This window comes from Histoplasma capsulatum, genomic scaffold, assembly GCF_000149585.1.
Source record: "Histoplasma capsulatum NAm1 scaffold_1 genomic scaffold, whole genome shotgun sequence".
Classification (NCBI taxonomy): Eukaryota; Fungi; Ascomycota; class Eurotiomycetes; order Onygenales; family Ajellomycetaceae; genus Histoplasma; species Histoplasma mississippiense.
Window position 1 is genome coordinate 3,061,090 of NW_001813982.1, and position 20,521 is coordinate 3,081,610.

Sequence of the window (20,521 nt, forward strand, 5' to 3'; positions counted from 1 at the left end):
CGTTGAGCATGAGTTTAAAACTTCGCGGCTTGCCCCTCTTCAGTAGCAGCTCTATCTACATTGGTATACGCAAGACGGTTTTTTCTTGAGCGGCGCTCCTCCTGGGAGCTCGACGCTCTCCCCCAACATCTGCGGTGAAATCTCTGAAATAGTCCGCATTGTCCCGCATATGCTGGACCAAACGCTCTCGGATTTCAATGTGGCGGTCAACGCTTCCGTACAATTGGTCTGAGAGTGAGTAGAAGAGACAATTTCCTAGAAAAGTAAATGGACATGTATCAGCCGTATGATTGAACGATTGGTGCTTTTCTAGCTAGTACGGATATGGCAATGAAGAAGAATAGGAGGAGGAGGAAGAAGAAGGAGGACAAAACAACAAAGGAAAAAGCAGCACCTACCATCGCCAAGGACAGGCATGGCATACAGATTGAAGTAATCAAGACATCCCAGTTTGAGACTGCTCTTGCTAGGCATCCCAGCCATGGCCATCTCTAGGTGCATTTTCATGGCACTGTCCTCAGGAGGGCTAGTCCTGTTACCAGCAGGACCGGAGGAGTGGGATTTTCTTTGGGCCATGATAGGGACGATTCTGGAGTTGGAGGGTGGTGGAAGGTTAGCCATGGTTGCAGAGGAACGGCCTTTAAGGGCTTCATCTGGGAGCGGTTCGGTATTCAGGGATTCGTAATGTTCTTCCTTGGGTGGGGAGCGGGCGGGGCGATGGGAGTGAAGGGAGGGAAATGTAGCAGAAAGAGATGAATTATTTCTTCAATAGGACTATAGAAACCAGATTGGCTGGGTGGGGATCGTAGAATAGCAGCAATAAGGGAATATGTTTGTGAATCCGGAGTGGTGGTGAAGTGGTTGGCGGGAGACTGGTGAAGAGAAATGAATAGTGATTAGAGATCTAGCGACATTTAATTTATTTAACTGAGCTCTCAGCAGCCACCGACACGGCTGCAGGAGTTCAGCAGTGAAAGAAGAGCAGCAACAATCATCAGCAATCAACAACCAACTGTGAGCGCACTTCGGCCAGCTGTATGCTCGCTGGGCAGGCGGAGATGATGGAAGACGGCCAGATAAGGTACGCCCGTACAAGCACTTGTCCCTGTAATCGGTACCTTGTACCGGTACCCGTATCGTGCACTGTCCGCTGCCCTGGTTAATTGTACTGGTACCGTTCTGTACTGTCCATACAGCCATCGTCGAGGGGGCTGCCAAGACAGCCCCCTCACGTGGCTCGAAATTTCATTGTAAACCGCAAACCGCGTCAACTTCCTTCCCGTGTTCTTTTCTTCCTTCATCCTTCTTTTCCTTTGAAATCAAGAGTGCTTACCCCCTCAATGCTTGCTGTCCTACGGGCTGCTATGTTAAGTGTATCATTAGCAACAATGAAGAAGTAGTCGGTTAATTAGTGAATTAAACACTTTATTAAGGGAATGTTGTGGAACTTGCCCTGTTCCGTAAAAACCACCGCGTTTCAATATCAGTCCGGCTTCAAGCTCCGGCACCTGGAGCTCCGCAGACAATTTAGATGATTATTCTTACACCACTCGCTCTCGCTCCACGTTTTTTCATGTAGCCGACATTGCCCTTCCTCAATAGCGATTATATTGAATATTAAACTTCTTTGCGACTTTCTCCTACGGTGCGGAGTTCAGTTACAGCATGGCACCGAACAAGATCGTGGTGGTTGGGTGTGTGCTTCCTCCCCCTCTTCCAGTACTCCTGGCGCGCACGCCCTTTGTGGAACAAACCAAAAAAAAAAAAAAAAAAAAAACTCAACAAATCACTAGGCTCACCATCTCCATTTGCATTTATATTCTCCCTCCAGGGCCGGAGTGACAGGGCTAACTACCGCCCTCCTTATCTCCCGAGATGCATCCAATGAGGTTACCGTGGCTACAAAGCATATGCCTGGTGACTACGACATCGAGTACTGCTCGCCTTGGGCCGGCGCAAATTACCTACCGTGCGTTTTACGGGTTCTCTATCTTACTGTTACACTTTGAGCCTGTTCCATTCAGCGCTTAAGAGCTGCTTTTTAATCAATCAATAGGGTCGGGCAGCCCGGCAGCGCCCATGCGGAGTGGGAGAAGAATACATGGCCTGTTTTAGCGGATTTGGCTAGGAATGACCCGAGTGCTGGTATTCATTTTCAGCGTGGGTTTTATGGCTACTTCCTCCTTTCTTCTTCCTTTTTTCCCCCGCTCCCTTTTCTAGGGGACGATGGGGTCGTGCAGGTTATGGATTTTTCCTATTTCCTGCAGAACTAATTCTTTCGACAATCGGATTGATAGGAACCGTTATAAATTCTCGTGATAAGGACGCAGAATCCACGACCGGCCAGTGGTTCGCGGAACTATCAAAATCGCAGCCGTGGTTCAAGGACGTCGTCCCGGACGTATGTTCTACTCTAATCAGCCCATGCCAGCCCATTTTTCTATATTTCTCTTCTGATACGTCTATCCCCATAGCTGTCATCATCATGAGAGTACGTTGTATGATAATAATAACGAAAATTACCGGAACTCTTTAATAGTTCTACGTCCTCCCCAGGGAGGAACTAGGACCCGGCGTCGACGCTGCGATCTCATTCACGTCCGTCTGTATCAACACGGGCATCTACCTCCCCTGGCTAGTCTCCCAATGCCTCAAGAACAGCGTCGTATTCAAGCGCGCTGTCTTCAAGCATATTGCCGATGCAGCATCCGCGCATCATTCGGGTACGAAGGCGGACGTTGTCGTGAACTGCACAGGCCTCTCGTCGCGGAAACTGGGTGGCGTGGAGGATCTGAAGTTACTACCCGCCCGTGGCCAGATCGTGGTTGTTAGGAATGATCCCGGGATTATGACGTCGATTTCCGGGTCCGATGATGGTGACGATGAGGTTTGCTATATTATGAATAGGGCTGCCGGTTAGTGGATTCAAGGCTTTTCCTCTCCCTGAGTTTCTCTTTTCTTTTCTTTTCTTTTCTTTTAGATGTCTGTACAATTTCATCAACTACTTTATCTTTTCGCTCACTTCTCCTAGGCGGCGGCACCATCCTTGGCGGCACCTATCAAAAGAACAACTGGGAATCCCAACCAGACCCTTCCACAGCCGTGCGCATCATGAAACGATGCGTTGATCTTTGTCCGAATCTAGTTGGTAAAGATGCAAACGGCAAACAGCGCGGCATCGAAGGGCTGGATATCATCCGACACGGAGTTGGTTTGCGGCCGCTGAGGGAAGGAGGGGTGAGGATGGAAACCGAAACGATTGGGAATGTTATTATTGTCCATAACTATGGCCATGGCGGGTTTGGATATCAGGCTTCGTGGGGGTGTTCGGCTGCCGCTGCGAAGATGGTTAGGGAAGCGTTGGGGAAGAAGGGGACGGCCAGGGCGAAGTTGTAAATTCTAATAATTTTATGTTTAGATTGTATAAATGTTATTTCTTAGGTGATGTTCTTTCTTTTTCTTTTTTTCCCACTCGTCTATCCATGCTGGGGTATAAGTTGTGCTACTTTTATGTATGTCTTTTCCCAGTTCCTCAGAACCTTTTTGAGTGATCAACAGTTTCGGAGTAATGTTACAAAGTAATGAGACTAGTAGTGATAGAAAACTAAACCCTATACATTATATATAACATAATATCCTCGAGTAATTAGGAGCAAAAGAATGTATTTTCGGAAACAGGAGTTGCCCGGATTTTTTTTACCAATTGATGCCAAGGAATGGCCGCCACCCTCGTTTCTGCAAACCTCCACACATCGGAGACGTGCCTGATATATATATTTTATTTACAACAAACAGGGAGAAAGCATCGCTGGGAAGGAGAGCACTGTATTCTTCCTTCACATTGGCCATCGGATTTCCCAATTTATGAACCTGTCGTTAGTAAATACTATCTAGCAAGATCCAAGGCATCGCTGCTTACCACCTCTGAATATCATCAACGGCTCACCGACGCTCTCTATTGACGATAATATCAGGGGTCATATACCAAAAGGAATAGTAAATAGCGGCGGAAGGGTGCCACAGGCCGGGCAGAATAAGAGCAAGTAAATGGCTTTTGCAAATAGCCTTCGCAGTCAAACGCTTGCCATAAACAGGGACAGAAGTGGACATCTACGGCGTACGTTGTAATTTATTACATTGATTTTTTGAATTCCAGAGTGGAGCTGAAATTGAAATGATGGATGAGATTCTGCTCACCTTTTTCAGACTATTTTCCAGCCTTAGAGAACCCACATTTATTCTAAAGCCATGGCATCCATACCTATATAGGAAAGCGCTGTTCGGAAGGGTTTACGGAGCGCATTTAATTCCCTCTTTTGTACATGATTTCAGGGTGCTGCGAGCTCTCCAACAGCGACAATGGGTTAGGATGCCGGCATTTTTAGAAATATTCTGTGATATATAATACAGCCAACTGTGCCTTAGAAAGGGGAAGATGGGTGCAAGCCCTCCCAGCTCTTCCCAGATGACCTGGAGCTATTCTATATACTCCCTGTGTTTGACCCTGATCTCAGTTGAAACATGATACACACTTTTTCCCTCGCGGCGGTATTTGCGTACTATGCCAGCAGCTCGCTTGCCATCTCGACGTGTGAGAAGATCTCGTCGATTTCAAATATAGAGATCAAGGAAAAATTCACGATACCATATGCACAGGATCAAAAGGAATATTGGTATGGTTGACATAAGTTTGGCGTTTGGATGCTCACATGTCCGGAACTTTTCGTCCTAACCAAATTTGCCTATCCTCAGGTCGGCCGACTGCGGAAGACTCAAGCCCTCGTGCATCCTGGAACCTGAATCGCCGGAGGAGCTGTCGTTGATTGTAAGGACGCTCGGGGAGAACAATGAGACATTCGCTATAAAGAGCGGCGGCCACAACCCTAACCGAGGTTTCTCCAGCGTTGATGGCGGCCCACTTATCAGCCTGAAAGGCTTCAACGAGATCACCTACGATGAGTCGTCGGGCTTGGTAAGAGTTGGTGCCGGTCACCGCTGGACTGATGTTGTAAAGGGCCTTGAGCCTAAGGGCGTAACCGCAGTCGGAGGCCGTATTGGACATGTTGGAGTCGGTGGCTATACTCTTGGAGGTGGGTTTTATTTGTCTTAACTCGCTGTTGGGGTACTGAATTTGGCTGAATTTGGAAACCGATGTCATTTTGTTATTTAGGAGGATTAAGCTATCTGAGCACCCAGACGGGTTGGACTATGAACACAGTCGTTGAATTCGACGTTGTTCTCGCAAACGGTGACATTGTAAAGGCCTCCAACTGTCAAAATACTGACCTTTTCAACGTCCTCCGTGGTGGTGGGAATGCCTTCGGAATCGTCACTACATATACATTAAAAACACATAAAATTGGAAAAGTGAGTTGGCTGCTTTTTCCCTTTTTCATGGTGACTGTTTGAGATATAAAGGACTTTTCGTATCTAAGGGAAACCCAAAACAGGTCTGGGGTGGCAACCTGATAATCAGCGCTGAGAAGTCAAATAAAGTCTTGGCTGCTGTTCGAGATTTCACGGAGTACTATCCGGACGACAAGGCCGCCATCATCGCAACCCGCAATATCGGCATAGAAAACCCGTTGGATATCTGGCTGATATTCCTCTTCTACGACGGCGAAACTGCTCCCCCCGGAACATTCGACAACTTCACCAACATCGGTCCAATTCTCAATACTGCAAAAACCCAAAGCTATTCGGCTTTGGTGAGTGCCCAAGATGCACTCGTTATCACCGGCAACATAGTCGACATGGCAGTTGAACACTCCCCGCTCCCCAACGTCGCCAACCCGGAAGTCATGCAATCCATCAACAACCACTTCGAAGCCGTCACAAATGCAAACGCACTAGTTCCCGGCCTGCTGGGCACATTATCTCTACAGCCCATCCCTAAACGGCTGGCCCGCCATGCAAGGGAGAATGGCGGCGACCTTCTCGATCTCGACGACTCTGTCGATAGGTTGTTGGTAGAGTTTAACTATGCGTACACTCTCCCGTCGTACGTGCCTCAGATCGAACGTGCGTTGAAGGCCGTCACGGATGCTGTGCGCAAGGATACGCTAGAGCGGATTAAAGAGGGGACGCTGCCTGATGCGCACCTCCCTCTTTTCATGAATGATGCGAACCATGCGCAGGATTACTTTGGTCGGCTGCGCCCTGAGAAGTTGGAGTATGCGAGGCGGGTAAGGAGCGAGTACGACCCCAAAGGCTTGTTCCGTGATCGGACGGGAGGATTTAAGATGTGAAAGGAGATTGTACTCCCCATCTGGGCGTTGCAGATGCACCCTGACAATTGAGTATTTTTGGTGTTCGGTATAGATGATATGTTTTGGAAAGCCTAATCTGTGAATGCAAGATTAAAAGTGTAGTTTTATAAAAATACTAGTATTATCTATACTCTGAGTATACGGACGCTTTGGTTGCGTGCTGTTCACCCAAACTACGGAGGAGAATGCCCAGAATACTCCCTTGTGCATGGATCTCTCCCGTGCCAAGACAAGCGCCAAGCCGCAAGCTACTCTCAACAAAACAACACCCTTGATCACTTCTCTTCCTCATCCCTGGGGCATTGCAGTTGGACAACTCAATAATATCGACTGGAGTCATCGTGCCATCGTCTCTTTTGTACTCTCCTTAAGGACATTTGACCTTCACACAAGTCCTTGTTGAATCCAGAGCCGAGACCGAAGAAAAAGATCCCAGCCGCATTACGCACGTTCCCGAATGAACGCGGTTTCCAAATCATCAGTACGAGTCGAAGCTTGTTAGGCTACGACATTCTTTTTCTTTTTGTTTAAAAAAAAAAAAAAAAAAAAAAAAAAAAAAAATTGCGCTGGAACGCTTCTCACGAGTACGATTTACCTCTCCATACGCCTTTGACGAGAAAGGAAGACGGAAAGACAAAAAAACTCGCAAGCATCTCTTAATACTACTATCAAGGAATTTCTGATTGACACGAAGAGGAAGAAAGATGGACTTCTCCAATATCTTGTACGTGACATTTTCTTCCCATGGCCAATTGGATTAGGATCTCCCATCTTAATTTCGCGATGCAGGAGGGGGGTTGTTTTGCTCTTGAAACAGGATTCTACCTTTTTTCGCATTTGTTTTTATTTCCCCCTATCGCCTCACATGGCATGTGATTTTTGAACAAATTTTGCTAACGGTTTCTTGTGATTTATTTTCGCATTTACAGTCGCTTGGTCAACCTGACCGTCGGGGCTATCATGGTCCTGGGCGGTATCAGCCAGTTTTTCCCGCCAACCATGTAAGTAAGAGCCATGCTTTGTTCTCTTCCCCCACAAAATTCCTCCAGTGGCGTTTCGCGGGTGGGATGGTTGGAAAGGAATTCCCGTGTCCCCAATTGGCGATTCTACGTGAAGGGGATTTGGGAATAATGCGTTGTTTTAGCGGGGAAGGGTGAACCATTGATATGCAAGCTGTGCGGTATTTTGCGAATGGAGGCCTAGGAAATGCCTGCTGATGGGGGTTCTTGCCAAATTTCATTCTGTGATATAGAAGCAGTGTTGTTGTCGGTGTATATGTGATTCTGTTCGGTTTGGGTGAGTTTCTGGGACCCTTTTTTTTTTTTTTTTTTTTTTTTTTTTTTTTTTTTTGGACAACCACTTCAGCATCATGAAAATTGGCAAAAATTAATCTAGTGTATACACAGCCGTTGCTGCCCTTGAATTCGTCCCACAACCGCCATCTAATCTCTCGCGTTACGCATCCTTCCTCTTCTCCTTCCTCGGCCGGGGTATCTGTAAGTTTCATTTCCACAAACGGCAAATAAGACGAAGAACATTCCTTCCTTACCCTAGGGCGCCTCGTTTTTCTAACACCGCTCTAATCTTTCGCTTGCCCTTCTGTCACCAGTTTACATATTCGTCGGCTGCATACTCCTCGAGGGAAAAGTCCTACGCATCATTGCCGGCACCATTGTTGGCGTTGTCGGTCTCGGATACGTTGCCTTGGAATTCGTGCCGTCGATAGAACCGCCGGCCACCATGCGCGAGGCGGATAGCACGTGGGGATCTGAACAGGTTTAAAGGCAAAACCAAGCCAGACCATCTGTTTGAAGAGAGAAAAATGAAGAAAGGTATGAAAGGAGAAATACTTTTGACGGTACTCGATCATGCGTGCGCACGTGCGCTCGCAAACCCTATCGATGATGAGACATGTATTCTCACGTTTCTGTGCCTGCGGGTGGGCAGTGTTTATGTGTACAAGGGGGGTAGGGGTGACGATTCGATCTTTTTGGGCGCGTCCCCTTTTATATGCTTAATATACACGTATATATTCACATTCTATCTGTCTTTCTAGTTACCATTTCCCGGCTTTTGTTATTTTCAAGATATCGCTTTTGACATGAACCCTGCAAACCATACCCAGCATGTGTATTTTCTTCCTGTTCGAGCTGCAGCTCGCGTTATAAGCTCGACATTCACACATATGTACAGTACATATAGGCCACAATTTATTCCCAGTTTAAATCACCAGCAGCATCATCATCACCATTATCGATCAAGCCTGATATTCCCCGGGGCTCTACCGCCCGTGGTAGGCCTTTTGGAGCCTCGTAACGTAACCTAGGTTCGACGTCTCTCTAGGCGTCTCCAGGTGCCTCCTGCCCACCAGGCACATACCTAGGCAGAATCCCGTCGCCGGCCAATTGGGGCTCAGAATCGGCATTCCAGGCAGCGAAAATTCCCGCTGACATAATCACCTGCCGCGGCTTGGCGTGGATCTTCTCTCTGGGATAAGCCAGCCAATGAGAGGGTGCGTATTGGGAATTTGTAATTTCTCCATATCTGGACGGACATTTGCATCACGAAGATGGATTTCTGGAGGACGACGGCGATGGAGCTGGCACCGCACCCTCGGGGAGCAGAGTGGCATGCTGCGGGATGATGTTCTGATAGCTTTGGGCAAGCGATGGGCATGCTATTTATTTCGTGTACCGAGGGATGTACGGGGGCAATGATCCCGACAGATGGAACCATTCGCTAGATTAGATAGAGTTTATTGGACATTCATTCATCGCAGAGGCCATCCATATATTGACTGTCTCGTATTCAGAGCAAGTCTCCAGCGCTGTCATTCTTCGTCCTAATCTCCGATCTGATCACCAAAAAGTGTTCCCGCCATGTGCTGTGGATTGTCCCATCCATAAACCCAGTCGGTGTTTCTGACTCCTGAGCCAGCTCTCGAACGTCCTCCGTCCCTTTCTTCTTTCCTCCTCCCTTCCCTGGTCGTATCTACAACACTCTTAACAACTCTGGCTCCTGTCTTCCTGTCAGTTGTCTCACGATCTTCCACGTTGCTGGTGGCTCGTCCTTCTCCGGCCTCAATCCTCGATCGCCCGTTGTTGATCTCGCCAACTCCAATCACCACAGTAGTCGAATCCTAGCAAAAGACCAGCTCCTGTCAAACCCTCAACACCAGCGTCAGGGAATCTCGCCGACAAGACAGCTTAACTCCACCGGTATCGCTAACCCCGGGTCCTTGTCTGTGTCGTGATCTGGAGCGGAGTCTTCTTTTGATCTAATCTGATCTTTTGAGCCATCTGATCTGGATTTGGCCTGGACTTGGCCTGGTTGCCTGCCCTGATTCGAAGGAACAAATCCTGCTGTGCTGTCCCGAGTCATCAAGGAACACTACGGCTTATTGGAGATATCAAGCCTGCGCAAATTCATCTAGGTATTTCGCAATCAAACATCCTGCTGTCGTTGGTCCAACATCGTCGCTCCTGTGTCTACTAACACTCGCCGCCGCCATTCCAGTTGATCCTCTCTGTCTCCCGTCGTTCCTCTGCCTTCAGAACTCATTGACCGATTATCGTAGAAGGAGAGAAGAACAAAACCCAAAAAAAAAAAAAAAAAAAAAAAAAAAAAAAAAAAAACTACTTGGAATTTTTTTCTTTTCTCCCCGAATCGCGTTCCTTTGACTACGAAGTCGTGCTCCCAAAGAACACGGACCCGTAAGATAGTGGTTGTTGACTACGATGACGGGCCTGCTGGCCTCCAGGCTGCGTGCAGAGGGCGCGAGGTCTCCCACGAAGGGCACAGATATTCCCATGCGGCAGCCGTCTGCCGAGGATTTGGATGCGGCACATCAGTTGGTATCTTCCGCACGAGGTGGACGAGATAATGTAGTGAATTTTCGCTCCGACAGACAAGAAATGACCGGCAAAGCGTTGGATAATACCCAAGGGGATAGGGCCCGGAATATGGACTCGCAGTTGCAGAATGGACACAAAGCTCCTGTCGAGCAACGGGTGGGTAAGTCGCCACCTGAATCTGGTGCCAATCCAGTAGATCATCCGACGTCGTCGAAGAAATTCCCGAAAGCGCAGGCTAAAGAGCAGGCTTTCACTGGGCATTCATGCAGGTTTGTCACCCCAATTTTCTCATACACATAACTATACTCCCCTAAAGTCATGTCGTTAATCTCATCCTTCGATATAGCAACTGCGGTACGAAACGGACACCATTATGGCGAAGGTCTCCGACTGGTGCTACAATATGTAATGCCTGCGGCTTGTACCTCAAGGCCCGGAATACTGATCGTCCAACGCATCGTTCCCGTTCGCTAGTTACTCCGTATGGCTCAAGTTCTGCGCAAACCCTCGACAAGTCACGGAGCAGTACGTCACCCACAAATGATGGGAATGATCCTCGGCTGACAGACACATGGTCGAACTATGCTGTCAAGGAGTGTACACCTTCAGGATCATGTCCGGGCGGAGGAAGTTGCAATGGCACTGGCGGTGCAGAAGGGTGTGATGGGTGTCCCGCGTATAACAATCGCGTTTATAAATCCGCTGCTCGAAACGCTATGGTGCTTCATACTCCGAGAACGTCGCCGCAAGTATCAAGCCAAGGCGGCCCTGGAAGTACGGAAGGTGATGCCGGCTCGTCGAATCCTGAAACAATGACCCTCCACATAGCTTGCCAGAATTGCCAAACCACCGTAACTCCGCTTTGGAGACGTGACGAGAATGGGCATCCTATTTGTAATGCTTGCGGTGAGTATATAGACAATTGAAACCAGGGGAAAGAATCTATTATGAACTAGAAACTAATGATATGCCAGGACTCTACCATAAACTCCACGGCGCCTATCGACCTCCCACGATGAAAAAGCCAATTATTAAGAGACGAAAACGTGTAGTTCCCGCCATGCGCGAGCAATCTCCCCCAAGTGCAACCCAATCTTCGAATGACTCCGTTTCCCCTGAAGCATCTCCCGCTGCCCTTGCGCACAACCACGATAGTCATCGTCGGTACCAAAACGTCGAACACGGCAATGGACATCCACCACCTCACACCCGACCTTTATATTCCCATGCATATTACGCCCCACCCCCAGCAGACTTCACAGGTTATACCTCAAACGTCATCTCCCTCCCGCATCACCCCCCGTCCACTTCTCAGCAACTAAGACCCTACGACAACAACCACAACAACGGTGAAACCACATACACCCACCGCGCACCCATGCCCGCACTCCACAATCCAAAGAAGCGCACCATCTCCGAATCATCCATAGAAGACTGTCAACGCCCACAAGCCAGCCAAATCCTCACACACATCCCCCAAATAAACCCCCCCACACCCCCCTCCTCATCCTCCGCCTCCTTCCCCAATAATAACCCAGGCCGCTTCAACTCCATCTCCTCGCTATTAAATCACCCCGGCGAAGCAGCTACAGTAACAGCCCACGATCGGGACGATAGCCGCGTGGATCCCGCGCTTTCCTCAGCTGTCGCCCCTCGAACACAGCAGCCACAGCAGGAGCACCAGCATGCCTCAGCTGGTTCCCACTCCCTTCCCCGCTTCAGCCCTTCTTTGTCACCTGCGCCGCCGTCTGCTACAGTTGTGCCTGTTGGTGGAGGGGGTGGGAGTGGTGCAGCTGTGGGCGCGGGTGTAGTGGATCATCGCGACGCAAAGGCGGAGAGGCGGGCGCGGTTGCAGCGTGAGGCGGAGGATATGAGAGAGGCGTTAAAGGCTAAGGAGAGGGAGTTGGCGTTGTTGGAGTAGATAGAGGAAGGGGGTAACGGACGGGAATGGGATGGGACGAGAAAGGGAAGAGTGAAAGATAAAATGACATTTCTTCTTTTTTTACACTACAATCTTTTTTCTTATTGGGAGAGGTGGGCGGATCATTTCTCTTTCTCTCTCCCCCTCACCTCTCTCTTATAATCTTTACCCCCCCTTTTTTTTCTGTTCTTTTCCCTTTTCTTCTTCTTTTCTTCCTTTTCTTTATTTTCCCCTCCTCTCTTTTTTTCTACCCTTTCTTCTTCCTTCTGTCTCTCTTTGTTGTCATTACCCCTTTTTTTAATTTTTTTTTTTTTTTTTTCGAAGGTGTTCTGCTGCGCAATTGGACATGGCAAGGAAATGGGGATTCTTTTTTTTCTCTTGGATGTTAAACTAACATACATGTATGGTGTATTGGTATGTGAATTACTTACAGACCGAGCAAGGGAATTGGCGAGGGAGTTTTTCTTTAATGCGGATTTTTCTCCCCTTCCCTCCCCTCCGCTCCCCCCTTTTATTTCTGTCTGTTTGGTTTAACTTGTATGACGGTTTATTTTATCTTAGTTAATTCCCCCCACCCCTTTTCTACTTCTTTCAATAAGCATCTCATGTTCAAAACCTAAGAATGAATGAACGGAAGAATGAAAAGGTGGGGAAAAAGAAAAAAGGGGGGAAAAATCTCAATTCAGAATGAAAGTTGCGGGAAATTTTGAGACTCTTGAATCTTTTCCTCCACCGTGGTGGCCATTTGCCAACCTTGTTTTATAATATCCTAAAAATTTACTGAAATTATAAATAATTTTCAAAATTACAACTTGAACAAACAACAACAACAACAACTGTGTGGTTAAGTGTGCATATTTCTCTTTTTTGTATGATTCGCCTTGCAATTCTGTTTGCATATTTTCAAATTGATTTTTTTTTTTTTTAATCGATTGTGTATCAACTAACTACCACCAACTCGCCGCTCTCTAAAGTGCGTGGTGGTTAACGGAATGAATCTATAGCAATAACATATAGAGAGGTACGTGTTTCCGGATTCATCTCAACTTGAGCAGGTACCTAGTTTCTCGCTCGTCAACGACACCTCAACCATCATTCATCCCTTTAAGAGGAATTTCTTGTCAAGGATGGAGGAGGGGGGGGGGGAAGAGATTGAGCTTTTGCCAATGCCACCCCGCCATACTTCAGCATATCAACATCCATCCAGGAAACACATATTGGCATCCCCTTGTCCGCCTCCTCATTCATGTCCTGAATCACCCCTCTAAATTCCATCCGAGATCCGGATCTCGGTTTCGTTCCAAGATCTGTTGGAAACAGTCTGATACTCACGGCCGATGGATCCTGAACACCACACAGTTTACCTAAAGGGGCTTTGTAATCAACTCCATTGCTGACCTATTTCTCCTCGTAACGCCCCGGCAAGAGATCTACCGCGATCGTTATCGACGACTTCGACGATTCCTGCTCATATTTCCCGCCAAAGCTCTCCGTCGCTTGCGTCAGTGCCAGTTGCATGAACGCTGGGAAAACTACATCTGCAATGATATCTGCGAGGGCGTTCAGGTCGGGGCTTCCGGTCTCGTCCGGATCTAGGATACCAAACCCGACTTGAAACTCAGGCACGATGCCAATGCACGAGCTCTACGAACCAATTGTTCACATATACCACCGCAGTTTGGGGGTATTGGCCTCTCCTATATATCACCCATGGGTGCCCGACGGAGTTTGCAGGATTGGAAGTGTGGCTAAACGGGTTTGTCCCAGCAGCGAGTCTGTGCGTGTGAGATGAGTGTTGAGGAAAGAATGGCATTGCCGACTCTGGAGAGATCGGACACGGTGGAAAAGATGAATTGGGCACCGAGGCGAAGAGGCCAAATTGACTTATTTCCCTGAAACAATCCAGAGCCACGATTTTGCTTACGGAGCTCCTCCACCAAAGTTGGTGGCCCCAACCACTCTCCTTCAGGTTGCCGGATATCACCCCGTTGATCGTATCTCGGGGCCCAAAAGGGCTGCTGTTAAACATCCTTAAGGACTCGAAGATCTTGCTTTTGAGAAGAGATTCAAATGATTTACCAATCCTGTCTTAGGGAATGTATCCTATAATTTGAAATGCAGCGTTCGAGTATACTGGTATCTGACCAGGAAGGTATACCGGCGCCGTGTGTATGAAACCGTCAAAAAAATTCTATATGGTCTATATTAGCAACACGCTTGCAAGCTCTTGAGCCATGATGTTTGCTCCACATGCTTTGGGTTGTTTAAGTAGGCTCTACATACTAGATCGATCACACCGTGATTTGGATATGGAATTGCAAGCTCTCTTCCCTATTTTCGGCAGTCCGTACTCAGCAGATTCATCACCATCTGCAATCAGGTCGTCACTGCAGCCTGTAATTATCATTCACATAAGCAGAAGATTCGCACACAATCAACCTATTCTCCCCCAAAACCCATTGGACATCTGGAAAATTATTGGTGGTCGAAGGATGCCCAACCAATCTCTGCATTGCTCCTGGGTGGTGGACTCGAGCTCGGCGAGTTAAGGTGAGCTTGAAATAGTAATAAACAGGCCAGTCAACTGAATCAAGAAGTAATAATTACTACATGATGTAGCATTAACCGTGCTAGTTGGCGACTTGGGAGCTCCCATGAAATAATCACTGGATCAGCGGCCAGCAACGTCGTTTGATATTCTTCTATCAAAAGAAACTCCGAAATAGTATCAGCTCCCTTGCCCTAAACGGGATCGTGACCATCAATTAGTTACCCGCCTCAGATATAGCTTCTTGACATGATTTTAAAACTGTCAGGAGTTTATCAATCTCCTCCATTTCTCAGCCAAAATTCGCTTGCGAAAGTTATATATATTTGCCATTGGAACCCGCAAACCCTGAACTGGCCTACTAAACATACCCCCTAGTTACGTACCTGTTGTTCTCGACTCCTTATTCATACTCCATAGCGACTCGACGGGCCAAAGTTATACACAGTACGCAGTAGATAGACGTTCAAGGGTATCAAACACGGCGACCGCGCCAATCGAGTTCGTCTACTTTTAGCCATATCCCTTGCCTCTTGAATTTTCGTATTAAGCCTCCTAATCCCCGCAAATATCTAGCCTTATTGGATCTTTGAGAAGTAGTTTTACACACATGTAACTGTGGCCCGTCAAGACGCTTCTCAGTCGCATAATTCCAAAGCGATCCTATCAATGGGCCCTGCCCGGCTTTTCTGGCAAGTTTTCTCTCACCCACCGCTTCCCACCGCTACTTTCGCCGGCAAAACCGTGATTGTGACCGGTGCAAATGTCGGCCTTGGAAAGGAGGCTGTTAAGCATTTTGTTCGCCTAGGCGCTACAGTCATTGGAACGGCGCGATCGAATTCCAAAGCGGCAACTGCTCTTGCGGATATTAATGCAGAGACCAAAGGCCCAGGACGCGCAATGATCTGGGAGCTGGAGTATGGTAGCTACGCATCCGTTCTAGGGTTCTGTGAACGGGCATTGTCAGAGCTGGATCGGCTGGATGTGGTAATTCTGAATGCAGGGGCTGCAACCCGCATATATGAGCTCCTCGAGGGGGAGGAGTCCTCGATCACAATAAATGTCATCAGCACATTACTTCTTGCGCTCTCTTTACTTCCGAAACTTCGGCAAACAGCCGCGACATACAATGTTAGCCCTTGTTTGACTGTGACGAGCTCTAAGATTCATTCCTGGGCGAAATTCCCAGAGCGCGAGGCTGCGGATATATTTGCAGCGCTCAATGACCCGCTTTCGCCGATGATGCAGGAGCGGTATGTCTTTTGCCTCTTTTCTATGGTAGAATTCAAGTCGTCTTCCTTTTGATCAACAAAACCTTCATTATTAATGCTGAGTATGTAAATTCGTGGTATGTCACATGCAGCTACCCTACTAGCAAACTTCTCCAACTTCTCGCAATACGGGAGCTTGCGTCGCGGACTTCTTCCACTTCCCCCCAGGTTGTCATCAACCTTGTTAGCCCTGGGCTCAACAGGACTTCTCTTACCCGCGAAACAACAGGCTTGGAAGCCATCGTATTGGCAGTCATCCATTACATATTTGCTTGGGATCCAGAGGTTGGCTCTCGCATATTGGTGCATGCAACGATGGCCGGCAAGGAATCTCACGGGGTATTGCTGGATAAATGTGAAATTGAAAAGTAAGTTTGAATGGGTTGCTTTATATAGGTTTCCTTTAAACTACTCTCCGCCTACAGACATACAAAGGAACCTTAATCTCTCACTCAACATTGGTTAGCATGAGCTATCCTGGACATGAATGAATTTGCTGACAATCTCATTTACAGCGACATTTTGGCCCCTTGGATTAAAACTGATGAGGGCCGGATAATCCAGCGCAAAGTTTGGTCTGAATTGGAGAAGAAGCTTGAAGCAATTCGACCTGGCATTCTTTCCGGGATTTGATCTGTTGTTATGGGGGGTAGTCACTAGAGTTTGTATTATTCAAAACTATCTTCTCTTTCAAACGGTCTTTCGTTCAATGTCAATATCTTAGGAAAACTGGACATCTAAGCTGACTTTATGGATATTATATTATTATTTAAGTCAGAAACAATGAAACCCTGATGTGGAGAAGATGTGTTAAAATAAGGCATTAAGATTCAGTGGTGGGTAAACCAGATGCCCTGAAAAATGTGGAAGTTCATATCTACCGAAATTGTGGCACATGCGGCAAATCCAAAGATATAAACAGTATTCTCGAGTTCTCCTCCAAAAATAGCACCGTGTGTTCGCTATCAATTCATCCAGCGTGCGTGATTGCTGGAAGGATCGCTAAGCTAAGGAAGCCATGTTGGAAAACCCATGCAAGCATACTACTGAAGCAGCTACAGCTCCATAGCTAATCCCCCTTCACCTCTGTCACCACGCGGCACCAGCAAATCAATGGTGTTAGCAGATTTTCCAAACATCGCCCACTGTGTTATTTTTCGTTTCTCGTTTCTTTTTGATATGTGGAGAACATACAAGTCAATCCGCCGCAAATGTCAAAAGATCACCTTTCTGAAGCAAGTTCTGGTATAATCGCTAGAGAAGAAGTGGGTTCGTAATACTTTCCAAATGTGGAGTTCGATGTATCTTCTGCGGCATGTACAAGGTTCATGATATTATTCCAATCTGCCGTCATCTTCATAGCACGACCCCGTTCTGCGTGGAGTTGCGATACCGAGAAAGCCATTGCTGCTTTGGCCCTTTTATTCCCTGATGGGCGCAACGGTCCGATGGTTATGGAAAGACCCTCTATAGCTTTTTCTTCGTCCTCTAGGTCCCGTAATCGCTTTCGAATCTTCTTCGCAATATCGCAAGCTAACTGCTTTTGTGGAACAGAACAATCTTCTCCACGGAGCTGCCTATACAAAGTGCTAAGAGCTTTCGTATATCTCCACAATTGATAGTTTTCGGGATCAATTTTGCCGCGGTCGAACCAGAGATCCGTTAGGGACTGTATGACCCGACTGAGAAGCCTGATCAGTTTCCAATCACTCTCGTGAATGAGAAGAGGGATGATAGACGAGTCATGATAGAGCTGTTTTTTAAGGTCATCGAATTTTCCACTTTTTATCAGGGGGAAAACTCTCATATGCTTTCCGTCCTTTCTGGTGACATAACCGTGTATAGTTTGAACCACATCGTTGCGACTGAATCCGATCCTGTTCCAAGCTCGATAGATGGCTAGGTGCGTCGGATTTGCGTGGTGGCCTTGTAGGCCACTGAACACACGTTGGTAGGAGGGAGTGTCTTCTACCTGAAGTTTCCGGTAGACCTCGATCCAGTATGACTCTTCGGCTGCCCCAAATCCTGGCTCCGGTTGTATGCAAAGCTCTGCGAAGATATCTGCATATCTAGCATAGAATAATTCTTTTTGAAGGCTGATTAACCTATCTTGTAGGGTTTGAGCGTCGGATGAGCGAGCCACTTGCAGACACGGAGCACTATAGAGCGATTTATCGTATGTTTTTAATGTCGTTCGCCATATATCTTTAGCAGCTTTCAAATCCCCTTCCTCTTGCTCAAGGTCAAGAAGTCGTACACAGGCGTCTTTGTATATCTGTAAGGCTCTGGTTCCGATTGGGGATGGCTTCCTTTGCTTGTTTCGCAGAATACGCTCTGCATATATGAGCCTGTCCTTGAGATTTTCAACCGTGTAATCTTGAACTGGCAGCGGTGGAGAAGGTACGTCTTTCACAGGGTCCTGGTAGGCGGTTCCAAGCAAAGTGATTGTGTCAGAGCGATTTCGAATCCTTCCATCTTGGTGCGGCTCCGCGAATGTCCGGGAAAGTGACATGCCGTCACGAAATTGAAACTGAAACTTTTCGATTCTGCGCGAAGCTATTCTGCTGAAGCTCGCAATGGACGGACGATTCCGAAGCTTTATCACTGCTATCGTCGATTGGAAGGTGTGATGATAACCTATCAAACACGCCAGGCATCAGAGGGGCCAGCTTGCGATAGAAGGCGTTATATATGAGGGCACTCAGTGAACCTCAATTGCAGTTGAGCATTCGTGGCCGGCCGCAGAGGGCGAACGATGCAGATCTTGGGCACGATCCATCAACGCATCCGACTTTGGCTGCGACTAATTGCGAGCCATCCCATGGGACGGCAATAGATTCCATTCCGTGCCAAATATTTAGCAACGTGATCAAGAGGTTATTGGCCAACACTAATGCATGGAAATTTGGGCACAGAGGATCTGCTGGTTCAAAGTCCATATCGGCATGGACTCGGGAGGCATACGGACGGTACTAAAAACGAGATTGGATGATATTGTTGCAAACGGGGACGGCATTGGCAGGTGAAAATTTCGCGGGGCAAACTGCATACATTTAATGATTCACTGGTTTTTTTTTTTTTCCCTCCCGGAGAAATAGAACGCACGACAGCTTCTACAGGCGGAGGGCTTGTTAAACTAGGTCGGGTGAAGCATACTGTTGGGGATAAATTTCGTATTTGCGTACAAATTGTTGAAATTTTCTGGAAATATGTGGAAGCAATGACTGTATATTATGGACGCTCTTCGGGGAATATTGGCACGGGTGTGCAAATTCAATAGACGTCGACACTGTAAGCGCCGATCCCCAGAAGGAATTCCAGACTCGTTGAAAATAGTTATAGCATTATATTGATCTTGCTGAATATATGAACTTGTAGCGCATGTATACAAAAATGAGCAACATGTGTGACAAGGATGTATATATTGGCGGGCTGGAGCGTGCACGGCAGTATTCTGCCACAGACATATGCTCAGTCTGAACTTTCCGGCTGCTCTTTAGAAGATAGCTAACTAGAAAATTTCATCCCCCCGGTTTCATGAAGGATCAGGGCTTGAGGGAAAGGCCCGAAAGCGAAAACAAACGACCCACATGTCCAGCGGCTGGGGCTTGAAAATATAGGCAGTAGCCAGAGTGAGCCCGCTATTGAATGACATATTTCACACGGGCTAATCGCCTTCAGGCCCTGGAATAATTTACCGATATGAAGTCTACAGCGTAGTAGAATTTGTCCGCTCCTGGCAACTGGTGCACTACTAGGCCCCTTAAGATACTGTTCGCTAAAGGTCAACAGTGCCTTGGTTGGCCTTATTCAGTTCGAAGCTTCGTGTCCGGCGAGGGGATATGATCTTTAGATTGGCGGAACACAGTTCTGAGTTCTATACGCGGGTGTTCATGGAATGGTTTGTGGTCCTAATTTTCATCGGTGTTTGACTCTCCACCATACTCTTTACCCGCTAATAGAATGGGACATCAAGGAGTTTCGTTGACAAGTGGATGGGTGTTTTTCCAACCTTGGGAGTGTCGTTCGGGAACGCTGGAATTCCCTGACTTGTCGTTGGGTGTGTAAAGTACGTCATCTATCGCGATACATTGCTGAAGAGGTGATCTTCTGGACAACGGCTTGCGTCTGCGTCTTTCCGTGTCCCTCGATTCAGACAGTTCATTGGCCAGATCGAGATATTTCTTACGGGTAAACGTACTTAACCATCCGTTGAGCGGGAGACCTTTCTCGCTGGCATAGAACTGTGGGTTCGATGGGTCAACGATCGGCTGTTGGATGTCAGGTTGGTGTGTGTCATGTTGCCATGTGCCTGCCGGAGTGTAGAATTGGAACGCTTGGCCGGTGATGGCTTTCAACAACTCCCGCCCTGAAAATTTCAAGTCTTCCCAGTCACCACGATAGAGGATGGGATCCACGAATTTCATTGCTTGCCAGAGCGTTACAGCTTGACGCATTAAACGCCCTGAGAATAGAGGCTTTGGCGGAGACACAATGACGAATAGTGACACTTCTGGGGACGTGTGGCTGCGTTCCATCACGGCGTTCCCGAGCCAGTTAAAGTGATGGATGTTGGGACAGTTCCTTACTAGATCGATCTGCGCGTCATTTCCCGTTTCGCTTTGGAATCCACCCCGAGTAGTAGCTTCCCCGTGAAT

The 20,521-nt window shown here is 47.6% G+C and overlaps 9 protein-coding genes across 9 annotated transcripts in view; 5 read left to right on the forward strand and 4 right to left on the reverse strand.

The window, feature by feature from the left end:
* Positions 1–55: 55 nt before the first annotated feature.
* Positions 56–1,200, reverse strand: HCAG_00880 (predicted protein; the record flags this gene model as incomplete). The annotated part of the gene is made up of 3 exons (XM_001543784.1): positions 56–255; positions 399–589; positions 1,025–1,200. 3 exons carry the CDS (start codon positions 1,198–1,200, stop codon positions 56–58), a joined length of 567 nt encoding a protein of 188 aa, XP_001543834.1.
* A 465-nt stretch (positions 1,201–1,665) lies between these two features.
* On the forward strand, positions 1,666–3,396 carry HCAG_00881 (D-amino-acid oxidase; the record flags this gene model as incomplete). The annotated part of the gene is made up of 7 exons (XM_001543785.1): positions 1,666–1,694; positions 1,832–1,969; positions 2,057–2,160; positions 2,324–2,401; positions 2,475–2,491; positions 2,540–2,915; positions 3,032–3,396. The coding sequence occupies 7 exons, from the start codon at positions 1,666–1,668 to the stop codon at positions 3,394–3,396; spliced, it is 1,107 nt and encodes a 368-aa protein (XP_001543835.1).
* Positions 3,397–4,521: 1,125 nt separating this feature from the next.
* Positions 4,522–6,248, forward strand: HCAG_00882 (predicted protein; the record flags this gene model as incomplete). The annotated part of the gene is made up of 4 exons (XM_001543786.1): positions 4,522–4,673; positions 4,753–5,090; positions 5,171–5,367; positions 5,451–6,248. The coding sequence occupies 4 exons, from the start codon at positions 4,522–4,524 to the stop codon at positions 6,246–6,248; spliced, it is 1,485 nt and encodes a 494-aa protein (XP_001543836.1).
* Positions 6,249–6,973: 725 nt separating this feature from the next.
* Positions 6,974–8,051, forward strand: HCAG_00883 (conserved hypothetical protein; the record flags this gene model as incomplete). The annotated part of the gene is made up of 5 exons (XM_001543787.1): positions 6,974–6,993; positions 7,199–7,270; positions 7,522–7,565; positions 7,676–7,765; positions 7,879–8,051. The coding sequence occupies 5 exons, from the start codon at positions 6,974–6,976 to the stop codon at positions 8,049–8,051; spliced, it is 399 nt and encodes a 132-aa protein (XP_001543837.1).
* Positions 8,052–10,006: 1,955 nt separating this feature from the next.
* Positions 10,007–12,044, forward strand: HCAG_00884 (predicted protein; the record flags this gene model as incomplete). The annotated part of the gene is made up of 3 exons (XM_001543788.1): positions 10,007–10,392; positions 10,470–11,029; positions 11,098–12,044. The coding sequence occupies 3 exons, from the start codon at positions 10,007–10,009 to the stop codon at positions 12,042–12,044; spliced, it is 1,893 nt and encodes a 630-aa protein (XP_001543838.1).
* A 1,398-nt stretch (positions 12,045–13,442) lies between these two features.
* HCAG_00885 (predicted protein) lies at positions 13,443–14,700 on the reverse strand (the record flags this gene model as incomplete). The annotated part of the gene is made up of 5 exons (XM_001543789.1): positions 13,443–13,688; positions 13,969–14,062; positions 14,179–14,235; positions 14,396–14,438; positions 14,652–14,700. 5 exons carry the CDS (start codon positions 14,698–14,700, stop codon positions 13,443–13,445), a joined length of 489 nt encoding a protein of 162 aa, XP_001543839.1.
* Positions 14,701–15,261: 561 nt separating this feature from the next.
* Positions 15,262–16,496, forward strand: HCAG_00886 (predicted protein; the record flags this gene model as incomplete). The annotated part of the gene is made up of 3 exons (XM_001543790.1): positions 15,262–15,845; positions 15,956–16,231; positions 16,379–16,496. The coding sequence occupies 3 exons, from the start codon at positions 15,262–15,264 to the stop codon at positions 16,494–16,496; spliced, it is 978 nt and encodes a 325-aa protein (XP_001543840.1).
* Positions 16,497–17,085: 589 nt separating this feature from the next.
* On the reverse strand, positions 17,086–18,879 carry HCAG_00887 (predicted protein; the record flags this gene model as incomplete). Its single annotated transcript, XM_001543791.1, has 2 exons — positions 17,086–18,500; positions 18,777–18,879. The coding sequence occupies 2 exons, from the start codon at positions 18,877–18,879 to the stop codon at positions 17,086–17,088; spliced, it is 1,518 nt and encodes a 505-aa protein (XP_001543841.1).
* Positions 18,880–19,359: 480 nt separating this feature from the next.
* HCAG_00888 (predicted protein) overlaps positions 19,360–20,521 on the reverse strand; it is a gene marked incomplete at both ends in the record, with an annotated part of 2,735 nt that continues 1,573 nt past the window's right edge. The window contains 3 exons of the mRNA XM_001543792.1: positions 19,360–19,374; positions 19,562–19,641; positions 20,065–20,390. Coding sequence (XP_001543842.1) covers positions 19,360–19,374; positions 19,562–19,641; positions 20,065–20,390 — 421 coding nt within the window. The remainder of the gene's footprint in view (positions 19,375–19,561; positions 19,642–20,064; positions 20,391–20,521) is intronic.